General features: G+C 46.7%; 1 protein-coding gene across 2 annotated transcripts in view; it reads right to left on the bottom strand.

Moving 5' to 3' along the window:
• The window catches only part of FNDC3B (fibronectin type III domain containing 3B), a 348128-nt gene that overhangs the window by 53814 nt on the left and 280786 nt on the right, over positions 1-13528 (bottom strand). For both annotated transcript variants that reach the window (XM_047730593.1, XM_047730603.1), the window contains exons 12-15: positions 5166-5290; positions 3761-3935; positions 1813-1899; positions 259-397 (exon numbers count right to left, since the gene is read on the bottom strand). In XM_047730593.1, the coding sequence (XP_047586549.1) occupies positions 259-397; positions 1813-1899; positions 3761-3935; positions 5166-5290 (526 nt within the window). The remainder of the gene's footprint in view (positions 1-258; positions 398-1812; positions 1900-3760; positions 3936-5165; positions 5291-13528) is intronic.

The following is a 13528-nucleotide window of genomic DNA, read 5'->3' as shown; positions in this document are numbered from 1 at the left end:
CTACATTCAGATCAGTAATATATTAAAAGTATAGGAGGAAAAATACAGGAAAAACCATAAAGGAAGTAAAATGCTCTTAAAATTGTCCATTTTACCAGTTGGTGGAATTCTCTGGATGTTTCTCATACATACATTCCAAATCTGTAAAACTCCCACAAATAACACCTTTTATTTTGTATTTTGCTTTGTCACTACTGAAGTTAATCAGTTTCTAAAAGTCTGTCAAAAATAAGCAATAGGAACAGTAGCAAAACGTACCCCACTTGACACTAAAGCCATGAGATGTAACTGGTCCTTTAATGAGGGGTCTTGTGGGAGGCCCAGGCCTGTCAGGACTTGTCGTACACACCAGAACTTCACTTGGACAACTCTTCCCTTCCACATTAGAAGCAGTGAGCTATAATACAACCAAAAAAATATTAACGTGCTTTAGATATCAGGTTTTAAAGAAATGGGCATTTTTTTTAAAAAAGATTTTATTTATTTATTTGAGAGAGCATGTGTGAGAGAATGCACAGAGAGAAGGAGAGGGACCAGCCGACTCCTGCTGAGCAGGGAGCCTGATGTGGGGCTCAATTCCAGGACCCCAGGACCCTGGAATCATGACCTAAGCCAAAGGCAGACACTTCACTGACTGAGCTGCTCAGGAACCCTGAAATGGGCACTTTTTAACATGGCAAGATCAAGGCATCTGTAAACTCACACAGACACACACACACACACATACATTTCCTCTCTCACAATCTCAAACAACTGATTTATAAGCATTTCCTTTACAAGGTACTTATTTCCTGCAGAGTTAGCTAGGAATAATTAAAACAGTAAAGGTGGGTTTTAGCAAAAGACTAAATTTTTACCCTTTCAAGAAGACATAAAACAAAACCAGTATGTTACTTCCTGGTTCTTACTGTTCTGTGGAAGGAAAGTATGAGGCGGGGAAAACAGGAAAAAAGTGCCTTTATTTACTTAAGAGGAGGGCAATGCCACCTTGTGGAGAAATGCTAGCAGTAGCCCTATGTTCTCAGAGCCGGCTCCAAATAACAAACCTTTGTTAAAAATCAGTAACTATCATTTTCCTCGAACCGTCCCAAACTTCACTGGATAATGTCACAGCTCTTTACTGAATGACTACTACGTGTCAAACACCATTTGGTCCCCCCAACTGGAAAAGGAAGGGAAGACTCAGAAGATGAACTTCTCCCTCCAAAAAGGACACAGCCCTAGCAGACCCTGCAGCGCTTGGCCCTAGATTGGTAAACAGCCCTGCGGCCAAGAACACTGCCCACCCCTCTGCTCGCTCTAACTGCTGCGGCTGGGAGCTCCATTTTTCCTTACAGTGAGGAGTCCTCTGGTGACATTAATAGTGGTGGCTGATGACCAAAGCAATGCCTAAGTAGGGACAGAGTGGGCACGGAAAAGAAACATAAAAATAGCTGGAGAAAAAAGAAATGGGCAGAAGAGCAGAGGCAGAGAGAGAGTGAACGGGAAATCGAATTAAAAGGAGAAGCACGGGAGGGCAAGGGGGGACGTGTGGGTGACAGGTGCACTGAGTGTTCAGCTCAGGTGCCCTCAGCCACTGGCACCCGGCCACTCCGTGATGTGGTCTGTTCCAGCATGCGAGAACAGGTTGCCCTCTCAAAACTGGGCTTTAAAATTTAAAGTACAGTGCGCCTTCTGTAAATGTTACTTTAATAATGTAAAGCATGGTGAAACTTAAAAATCTTTTCACCTACGGAGTCTGTTTGAAATGGTAAATGGGTGCAACATGAAACAGCTTTTAAATCAGTTCTGGTACCAAAATGACTGACTCACCCTGAATTTATACTGTGTGCTTCTTTTGAGATTTTTCACAGTACAGGTTAAGTCCTCTCCAGTGTATTTCGGGTGGAAAAGGTTATCCTGCAAAGGCAAAGCCAGAAAGAAACATCAGTATCACTGAAAACTGGGCATTACTAAATACCTCTGTGTTTAGGATTTTTCTATTGCCTCTTTCCATCACCACCAGCAGCCAGACGTCGAGCAGCGATGGCAAAAAGAGAGCGTCAGAGTTCTTGGTGCTGTAGATAGTGCTGTAGCTCTATCAAGTAAAAATTTGACTTTATCTCATTGTAGTTTCTCCTGGGTCTGTCGAACTTTATTGTGAGGCTCGAACGTGCATGAGAACAGTGCTCTCCTCCTAAGAGGATGCAAATCCGCCCTGGAAAAGATGCCACCACATGCTTTCCTCCCAGAGCAAACTTCTCCCAATTCCTCAATAAGCATTTTAAACAAAGGATTAAACCACCAAGGAGGGCCAGGTGACAAAGTAGTATGTACTGTAAAAAAATGTATTTAATGTTAGTCTGAGAAGAACGTCTTCTTCCGGGCTCTTGACCGTGTAGCTGCAATGTGCTACATAACGAACTGCGGCTGAGCTTTCTGACCACACAGTGTCCTCTTCTGGCCAAGGGAGAAAGGACAGTCTGGACGGGAAAGGCATGATCCTTTAAGAGGCTAGGTATCCCCCTAAAAGCCCAATGTGCAGAATTCATTCACTAGTATTCTCAATCACGCTTCGCTCCATCCATCCAGCCATCAATGATTACGGAGCACCTCCTAGGCATCAGGCTTCCTTCCGCCTTCTATGGGCTCCGCACTGCCCAAGAACAGATAAAGCCTTGCCTGCCGGAAACTTACATGCCAGGTGGAAACCGTGATTAAAAAAATAAAACCTATACATAAATATGAAGCTGTGGGGTGTTAAGGGCAACGACAAAGAAAATCGAGCTGGGTGAAAGGACAGAGCGGTGGGTCGAGGGAGGTGCTCCTCTAGGGCTGTGCCAGTTAAATAAGGTAGCTATGTGGGGCTCTTTAAATTTAAACTAAATACAATTCAGAATTCAGTTCCGTGGGCCCACAGCCATATTTCAAGTGCTTAATCGTCACATGTGACTAGGTGCTACCTTTATTGGATAGCACAAACTACAGACCATTTCCATCATTGTGGAAAGTTCTACTGCATAGTGCTGTTTCAGGGAAGGTGGCTCTGCACAAGTCACATGTGAGGAGACCTGAGGGAAATGAGGGAAACGAGTCAAAGGAAGTGGAAGGGACTTCGAGCTGTTGGGCGCAAAAACTGCAAAGGCCCTGCGGTCAAGGCATGCCTGCGTGTCCTATGAGACTACAGAGGCAGAAGCAAGGACCTAAAAGAAAAACAGAATAGCATGGGACCTTGCAGGCATTGTAAGGGCTCCAGCTTTTATTCTGGAAGGGTGGGGAAGGCCCAGAGGTAGGAAGGGTTCTGAGCAGGGCACCGACCGGATCTGTTTTACTTAACAGATCACCTCGGCTTCCTGTGGAGAACAGACTACAGTATAATAAGGGTGAGAGGAGGGAAAATACGTAAAGATACCACCACAATAATCTAGGGATAGGATAATGGTGGCTTAGGAAGGGGTAGCAGCCTTGGATACTGAGAAATGGCCAGATTTCAGGTTAATATATGGACACAGATTTAAAAGGATCTGCCGACTGATTATATAGATGGGGTCGAGGATAACTCCAGATTTTCTGGCTTCCCCAAACACAAGGACAGGAATGCCACTCCCTGACATAGGGAAGACTGTGGGAAGGACAGGTTGCGGCCAGTGGTGGTAGCTGTCGAAATTAAGAGTTTGGTTCTGAACTTATGTAGCTAGTGCACTTCTATGGCGTTCTGTCTGTTACAACAATACTGACTTATACAGAACACACGCAAGGGTATAAAATCTGCAGGGCTTACGTTTTCATCCTCCTGGATTTCCAAGGTGTAGGTGACTGCTTCCTCGGGTGAACAGCCTTCTGGTTTATTCCACTGCAATGTGACCCATGTGACCCCAGCTCGGACAAGTCTTGGCGCAGAGGGCATCTGAGGAATGTTTCCTAATGTGTAACATACCACCTCTTGGCTATAACCGCTATGGAGAGACAAACCCAGGAAGACATACATTTAGGAACATGGGAGGAGTCTTGGCATTTTAAAAGAGAAGGACAGGCCCACCTACTGCCTGACTGGCTTGGGCTGGAAAGTCTGGGGCATGACAGATCCAGCCAACAAAGCAAGGCAAGCACCCTTTATGTGATATTCCCTACTACCCCTACTTTCCATCTGCCTGATTGCCAGTCTGCTATTAAGAAAGCAGAGCACATTGCAGGACTACACTGTTAAGGATTTATCTCCCACCCCCCGAAAGCACCCAGCAGAAAGCACAACACTGTGCAAAGGCACTAAGCTATGACCCACAGCTAACAAGGAACCTTCATATCAGTATAAGCACAAATCAGTGTCTGCTGATGAAATACACTGCTTTACAAGTATATACGGTGCTAGTTTTCAGAAGTTTGTGGGTGCTTCCAATTCACTGACAAACCCTTGAAGCCTTTATCATTAGGACGTTTTCAACCGGCAGACTTGAACCGGCTATCACGGGTGGGGAGAGGGGGCTGTGAACCCTTGTGATGTTCTCGAGGCTAGAGAAAAGCTTGAGGACCAATGATGCACTGAACCTTTAAGATTTTTCAATAAGCAGTGATGAAAGAAAAAGGATTTTTCCCTTAATCAAGAGTTACCCAGGAAGTACAGTTGAAATATGGTCCTTTCAAAGCATCTTTAATCCCCAGACACTCCCTCGGACACCGATTATGGCCTTTCTTCTACAGCTCGAGGCAAGCTGTGGGGCCTGGGCCAGGCGGAGTTTTCTCCAGGCCTGTGAGGGTCTGCCCAGGGCTTGACAACAATGGCCGGCCTGAAACCCCTTTCTATCAGGCAACCTCAAATATAACTGAAAAAGGCAACCACATGACTAGTGATGAAAGGAAAAGGCACATGTTCTGAAAAAAAAAAAAAAAAATAAATAAAGCCTCAAGAGGGATTTCTCTCAGAATCTGAACTGCTACCTTCATCTGGGCTCCCAGGGACACGTCATGGGGCCTTGGCCTCACAGCCTGAGAGCTGGCACGGAGGCCAACCGGGGCATTCATCACCTTGGGACACGCCTTTCACCCTCTGATTAGGGTTCCTTCGAGGAAAATCTCAAATTGGTTCAGCGTGGGGCAGTGGATGTCTTCACACGTTCCAGCCACATGAGAGGAAGACACAGAATGACCACGTGAGTGTTCAGCGGCAGGAGAGCGAGGAGACATCATACCTGGTGCCGATGTCATTCCGAGCAGCCAGCCTGAACGTGTACCCCATCGCTGGACAAAGCTTTGTCAACTTGCAGTGCTTCTGACTCCCAAAGAAGCACTGTCTGAAACCACTGTTTCTCTTTCCCTAAAAGGCAACAATGAAACAATACACACAAGTTTAAAAAAAAAAAATCAGTAATAAGAAACTGAGGAAGGCCTTCTGAATAATTGTTTCATTTCCTGGGTCTGGATGAACAAAACCAAGAGAAGGAAGGCTTCTAAGGGAGTGTTTGACAATGCAATGTCATCCTGAACGTAAAAGGCACTACAGAAACATCTGGGGACGCATGGGTGGCTCAGTCAGTTAAGCATCTGCCTTCAGCTCAGGTCGTGACCCCAGGGTCTAGGGATCTAATCGGGCTTCCCAGCCAACAACAAGGAGTCTGCTTCTCCCTCTGCCCTCCTCCCACTCATTCTCTCAATCTCTTTTTCTCTTAAAAAAAAAAAAAAAAAAAAAAAAAAAATCAGGAAAAAAAAAAAAAGAAAGAAAGAAAAACCTGTAATTGAGACAAGTCATGCCTCATGCTTGTGGTATTTCTGAACTGGTTTTGGTTAACAACAACAACAACAAAAGTCCTATCAGGTATAAGGCAATGCACCATTTCTAAGATCCTCCTCACCTGCCTTGGTCAAACTGCCCAGTCTGACCAACCAAGGGTAAGTCTGCAGCCTTATTTCAGGGATCGCTAGTTCTGGAAAGGCAGTAATTGCAGAGCACCTGAGGATCAGTCTAATGAGCTTAGTGTGCCAGAGAAGAAAGCCCTCCTCAGGCTTCTCTCTCTCCTTTCCCACTCTGCCCCCCTCCCGCTAGTCCCTGAACATGTGCATTCCTGCAGTGGTGAGCTATTTGTTCACTGATCCCTAAATATGGGTCACATGCCTTTGATTCATCTTGCCCATATCCGCTTCCCTCCTAACAGTGCTGTGGACAGTCAGTCACAGCTTACGGAGTTGCATGTCTGATAAACACCTTGATGTCTGATGAGCAACCCTGGCTGAATTCACCTATATGTATGATTGCCACTCTTTACCATTCTTATCAGGCCGGAAATACATTTTTAATGCCTTTCTAGCAGTCCACGATGCTTCAAATTCTTTGAAGTAAAAAGAAACCACTCTGGTAGGTTGTCTACATAGATCCATGTGTGAGAAAAAAAGTCACCTGCTCTGTGCCACGCTCAGGCACGGACTCCTCCTATCAGTAGGATGGCAGAACAAGTATTTCATGCCCATCATCCACAGCATTTTTATCGATGTTCACGCAAAGAAAGCCACATGCCAACACTGAATGAACCTTAGCATTCTAATCAGACGGTTGGGCCCAGGGCTTTCAGAAATATGTTTGAAGTTTTCAATTTATTTTATAAAGAAAGATGAAAGCACATTTTTCTCCTAAGCAAATTTAAGCATTTCCTTCCTTTAAGCAGGCCTCCAGAACGCTTACCACTGAAACACATTCCAGGTGAAGTTTAATTAAAAATAAAATAAACACACAACTAGCTTGAAGTGCCACTAGGGTGAACAGATTAAAAACCACTGGTACATTCATCCTCAGACTAATTCCCCACCTTCCCCTCCCCTCACCAAGCAAGGTGGTGCCCTTTCCAGGAAGGGAGTAGAAGTCCTATTAATCTTTGAGATTCAAAGTTCATATTATCAAGGTTTCAAAGTCCACTCAGATGCAAACTGCAAAGCGTAATATTTTTCAGCCGCTACTTGGGCAAAGTCACTGAGTGGCTGGCGTATCAGCTTACTTTAACCTTGAGTGGTAAGGTTGCAGCAGACGATTTATTCATAGCAACACCGTTTATACATACATTTGCATAATTACATCCAGGGTCTGATTATACTCTGTGCACACCCTGGTATGTTTTGTATCCATTTCAAGCTGTAACGTGATTTACCTTCTTTCCTCTTCTATTTCGGAGCTTAGAGTAAACAGTGCAAGAAAGGCACATCCTGCCGCCACGGAAGCCTCATCCCTTCCAATCCCAACGCTGGCTCCCCTTCAATGACTCGTTTTTCCTATTTCTTTGTTTGGTCTCCTTTGCCCATTTTTGGTGCTTAGAACTACAGCCAGTAAATAAAAGTCAGTCTGTTCCTCACTAGGTTGATTTGCTTTAATAGGGTAAAAACTGGACTGTCTGTGGCTGAAATGAGAAAAAAGAATGGGGAAGATCGATGATGGGGACTAGACTTCTCTTTTAAAGGGCCACAGCACATTGGGGCGCCTGGGTGGCTCAGTGGGTTAAGCCGCTGCCTTCGGCTCAGGTCATGATCTCAGGGTCCTGGGATCGAGTCCCGCATCGGGCTCTCTGCTCTGCAGGGAGCCTGCTTCCCTTCCTCTCTCTCTGCCTGCCTCTCTGCCTACTTGTGATCTCTGTCTGTCAAATAAATAAATAAAATCTTTAAAAAAAAAAAAAAAAAGGGCCACAGCACTGTGATTTGCTGAAGAATTGGGAAAGAGGCATTCTGTGACCTTAAAGACATTTCTCCTATGTTGCCAAATTTCCTCCTGCCCACCCCCCTCAGTATCAGGAACAACTACTAAATAAACTCCAACCTGTTTAGATAAAGCGTGCCAGATTTCCATCTTGGAAAATTTGTACCTTTCAAGATGTAATACTCTGTGCACGGTCCTTAACAACATGCAGAAAGACCCAGAGCTGCTGGAACCTTAGAACCGAGTTTTAGAAACAGCATCTGGAGTCTGAAGAGTTAAGAGTACACATAATTCACAGAGTGAAGTAGGGAAGTAAGGAAATACTCATGAATGACATGGAGTTTAATATAAAAGGGATGTCAGGGAAGAAAAAAAAAAGGATATTCACAAAAGTCCTTGCAGTGCAAAAGTGAACTACAGCTGAGGGGTTAGCAAATAAGAACAGGGAACAGTACGGGGGGCAGCATCACCCTGATCTGCTGGACAGACCGTGCCAGGTGCTCACAGAGCTCCGGGCTTAGGCTCTGGGGGCAAGGACATGTTCAAAGGCTAATGTGGAGGACTGGTCTGTACACCAAGAAGGGTGCCAGGCTGTAAACAGCATTTGCAAATAAGATATTAGCCAGTTCTTCTTGTTGATAGAAATCAGTAGGGTTAAGGGAAAAAAAAAAAAAGATAATGCTTTCGAAGACTGAAGGATTCAGCTGAACTGATGGGGGTTGTCATGTGAGTGCTTATCACTGTTTATCAGAAATTAAATATGTCTAAGCATTACTGTCAGTGAAGTTTTACAGATGGTAAATCGTAACTTTCATGTTATAGGTAGCATGGCTCCAAATGACTCAGAGATTATGATCTCTGGCAGGTACCCCCCTCCTAATAAAACCTAATCTAAACTACACAGGATTAGAGAGATACTAGCTTTACTTGGAAACTTACTTTTTCATCATTTAAGGTCAGCCTTGTGTGAAGTTTCCCACAAAAGCATGGTCCTAAGAGAAACGAGTATCTCTGGATGTTTTTTAGGTCTGCTGCCAATGATCTGGCCAAACACAGGCAGCAGGGACACCGGTGGCCATGGCCGTGTCCTGGTCAGTGACTACCATGAGGCCACGTGTGGTGCGTCACACAGAGGAGAGGAAGAGGATTGCTCAAAAGGCCAAGCTGCTAGCGGGTCTCTAAGGGAAGAGCTGGAGCGTGGATGCCTAGAAACGCCTGAGTCTCTGTACGTGGGCGGATCAGGTGGGCAGCGTGTGAGCAGGCAGGATCAGAACCTCCCTAAGATGCGCAATGAGGCTCCCGTTCTCCTGAGGAAGGAAACCAAACTTCACCCCACTTAGGAAAAAGAGCAGAAAGAAAGCGTCAAGTCCACACCCCTCCATTCTGGAACAGATACAGGCCCTGGGCTGCATCTGACACGAAGCGATACAACCACCAGTCGTGTTCTCGCCATACCTCCTACTGCCAGTGTCCACAAATCCAAAAGGGGCAGATTTTGGGGCTCCCTGACTGGTTTCCATTTCTGAATCCTGGGCATGCCCAGATGCTGGTTCCTACAGCACAGCTGAGTTCAAGGACAAGATTACTCTTTCCTAAATGAGAAGAAATCTTGGGCGTGCGAACTCATGGTGTGCTGATGAACTTCAAGGCACTCCATTTCACACGGGGTGTGGCATTACAGCCCTGGGTTCCCTCCCTCTTCAGCTGAGTGCTCCTCTTCTCACTCAACTCACTCTACAGCTCTCGTAAATCTATCACCATCCTAGATGCAGCCCCAGTGAAAGCACCAGTTCGGCACCATGGCCTTGAGTCCCATGGCGATGCTTCCTGGCCAGAGCGCAGGCTGCTTATCTCCCACTCCTGGTGACCACTGCTCTCCAGGACAGCCAGCGAGCCGGCGCATATATGTTGGCCCTTGCCCAGGACCCCACTGCTCAGTTCTGCCTTACCTCCTCTTTATTACCACGAAATGAGAGCACATTGTGTATGATCTACATTCTAGACCATTCCAGACCCCAGGGGGTTGGGTTCCTCTCCATTCCCTCGAGCCGAGCAGGTCTCAGGCAACCCACTCCCCCGTGCCACGGCAACTCTCATTGCCCAGCATTTCCGTGGCCGATGTCTGCCGGCCATCCCTATCTCTGCCTCCCTCTGGCTGAGCAAGTGCCTCGTTTCAGTTTAGATTCACATACCAAAGACAGGTACCATCTCGGGGCGCCTGGGTGGCTCAGTGGGTTAAGCCTCTGCCTTCGGCTCAGGTCATGATCTCAGGGTCCTGGGATCGAGCCCCGCATCGGGCTCTCTGCTCAGCACTGAGCCTGCTTCCTCCTCTCTCTGCCTGCCTCTCTGCCTACTTGTGATCTCTCTCTCTCTGTCAAATAAATAAACTCTTTAAAAAAAAAAAAAAGGTACCATCTCTGAGGAGAGTCGCAGACTCGGAAGATTTAAAATCCTTCTAACATTCACTCTTTAGAAAAGTGACATAGTTGCTTACAAGTTCTAAGGATAATCAGAGTCCAGATGTTCTAGGTCCTACAAGGTTCCTGCTAACTTGTGAAGAATGTCAGTACTCAATAACCTCCAGCACAACATTCTACCAGACCGTGGAAGGGCAGGGGTAAGAGAAGGAAACACAGTGCAGCAGGTAAAATGTGGACTCTCAGTGGCTCACCACAGAGACTGACTCACCCTTGGAAAGGTTTTCTCAAGATGTGTTAATAACCTCTGCGACAAGGATGGCCCTCCACCCCAACCACGGGGAGGTGTGGGGGAAAGGAAATGCCTTATCAAACATTTCAGTCTTTAAAATAAAACTTAACCCACTGAGCCACCCAGGCACCCTGTGGGAATATTTTTAAATACAGACATGCAACAGTCTTCTGGGGATGGTTCAGGTGTGATGTAACCTAAGGCCACGAGAGTAAGTAAATTAAATAATCTTGCAAAGGCCCCTCCACACGTACCTGAGTTTCCGACTCTCCGTGGTGTCTGTTTATGAACATATAAAGGAATAAAGCTCCAGTGGAGAAATCAATTTACAGGTGGTTCTGCTTATTTAAAATCTGCTAAGTATATAAAACGTGTTTGATCCATTTCATAAAATTCAGCTAATTTTTAAAGTTAAAAACATGGTTTTTTAAAAAGATTTTATTTATTTATTTGAGAGAGAGAAAGAATGAAAGGGGAAGAGGGAGCACGAGCAGGGGGAAGAGAGAGAAGCAGGCTCCCCACTGAGCAGGGAGCCCCATGCAGGGCTCAACCCCAGGACCCTGAGGTCATGACCTGAGCCAAAGGCAGGTGCTTGACTGAGCCCCCCAAGTGCCCCAAGTTATAAACATGTTTAAAAGTACTGTGTTCGGGGCACCTGGGTGGCTCAGTGGGTTAAAGCCTCTGCCTTTAGCTCAGGTCATGATGCCAGGGTCCTGGGATCTAGACCCGCATTGGGCTCTCTGCTCACTGGGGAGCCTGCTTCCCCCTCTTCAACCCCCGTCTCTCTCTGCCTGCCTCTCTGCCTACTTGCGATCTCTCCCTGTCAAATAAATAAATAAAATCTTTAAAAGAGTACTGTGTTCATTGGTAAAATGACATAACTAAAAGCCTAAAAATGGAACTTCTTTTTCCATTTTATTTTATTTCTTTTCAGTGTTCCAAAATTGTTTATGCACCACACCCAGTGCTCCTTTTTCAAGTTCGTTTTCCCTCTTTATTATGTGTCTTCACTAGTCTGTCCTCAGTACTTGGGAAGATGAATCCTTTAAATGGGTTGGTTTCCTACTAAGGAACTTCACACCTCCATGGCCCATTCTGTACATCGAACTCACGCGTAATCCAATTAATTCAGGCTACAGTATTTTTCCACCCAGAATAACTCTGTAGTCTGTGGGGAATGTGGCTGCTTTGGCTAACATTTCCAACCAGCCTGGCACTCACTACCCTGGAAGCTGGTATGCCCAACGCTGGCACTAACAGACGAAGTTGGCTGATATTTTCATCTGCCTTCTAATTAATAAATTGGAAATGATCCTTCCTATTCCTCTTTCCGACAGCTTCATTCCTGGCACAAGGAAATCAGAATGGCCCCCACAAGGGCATTAGCATCTGAGGTGAACCACCTCCCTCTGGTCATGAGAACTCTCCCTGATGTTTCCTGATCTATGGCCTCTTGCTACTGACCTCCTTCTCTTTCTGGGTCTTTCATGGCCCCGCCCACTTGCCTTCTGGGGCTGCTCTTAGTTTGGTAACTGCCTGGCAACTAAGCCACATGAATTTGGTTATTGGTGGCCCTGTGCTCATGGCCCCGGGGCTGCTGGCTCGATACAGGGGCTGTGCGACTCTGGGCCACGGCCCTCTCCCTGTAACAGCAGAGTTTAGCCTGTCAAAAATGGCAACGATAAATCAAATAAAAAAGTTGCACTCGCCAACTGAACTATCGCCAGTCTCAAAGATTTAGTCTGTGAGGACGTCTATATTTAGAAGTTGTTCCAGCACGGGCCGACCCTAGGCAACATCAAAGATAAATGTTGGCTTGAGAAATAAAAGAGCATGTATGTGTTCAGCACAACCATACATAAGAAGGGGTTCTTAACAGAGATGTGGGGACGCACCCCATCTGGGTGGATTCAAAGGTTCCTTGTGCCAAACTTCACTCTCCCCCGCCCAGTGATGGCTTTTTCATTTGGAGCGTTCTGGCACAGAGGAACTTTCAAAGGTAAGGCAAGGGGGTGGGATAGTTTGGGTTCCATGTTACTGAATAAACACTGCATGCATTTTATCCTTTGGCACGCCAGTTTTTCCTACTAGTGGGAAAGGCTCAGCTCCCTGAAATAGTCAAGGATAGTCATCAGGTCCTCGGATTTAAAACCAACCAACACCATGTTCCTATATATCCCTTCAAATATGGAGGGTCAACTGCTGTCCAGTCCAGAGTATGGAGACTGGCCCAGCGAAGGGAAAGGAAAGAGGCAAGGTAGCGACTGTAGAACAGGCTGCCCTGAGTATTTACGTGTCAGCCAAGGCATGGAATATTCAGCCCGTCCACCTAGCCAAAGCCAAAGGGGCCTTTTGGTGCAGCTGGCATCCAACAAGCACGAAAAACAGGAGTTGGTAAATCAGATGCCATGGTCCAAGATAGATATCTGTAATTCTGGAGCAGCCAGAAGCCGCCCACGAAGCCTGCTGCCCAAAGACATACTAACCCAGCCTGACCCAGCCTGTATACATGTGACAAATGACACAAAGCAGGGAGACCATCTGCTTCCAGGGTTCAGGTGTCTGGGGCTGAGGTTCCTACAAGAGAGGGCTTCTTGGAACGTAGCTCTCTGCCTTGGTACCCGAACCTCTGAGTTCTTACATCCCTCCTGGCCTACTTCCTTCCCAACAGAAGCTTGGGTGGAGGAAGCTGATCCCCTGGCTCTCTACCACCACCCCTGCACATGGCAGTGAAGGTCTGTGGTGTGGCAAGACACGGCTACCCTGCCAGGTCCTCAATTCGGCGTACAACACTCATGTGAAAGATGGCTTGTGATGGACAGTGTGCCAAGCGGCCTGGGCACTCCACCCTTCCATCTCCGTGAGGGTACACCCTGAGAACGACTGAAAGGGCACATGGGCCAGGCAAATGGCACCTCCACTTCCTCCAGGCCTTGGAGATGGCTTGCGGGATGCAAACCCGGTTTTCTCGCTGGACCAATGCCCCGCAATGTGAGGCCATGTGGCACCTTGGGGAGGCCGCGTGGCACCTTGGGGCGGCCGCCGCATCCTCAGGGAGCTCTCCTCCCCAGCAAGTCACTCTGCTTGCTGAAGTGCCAGTCCCTTCCCTGAACCTCTGAACCAGAGAAGCCATGGGCAAACTCCCTTGTGCCAAGAAGTGTCCTGCGAGAT

This window comes from Lutra lutra, chromosome 1 (assembly GCF_902655055.1).
Source record: "Lutra lutra chromosome 1, mLutLut1.2, whole genome shotgun sequence".
Lineage (NCBI taxonomy): Eukaryota > Metazoa > Chordata > Mammalia > Carnivora > Mustelidae > Lutra > Lutra lutra.
The sequence above is the reverse complement of the archived record's forward strand: the minus strand, read 5'-3'. Positions and strand labels throughout refer to the sequence as shown.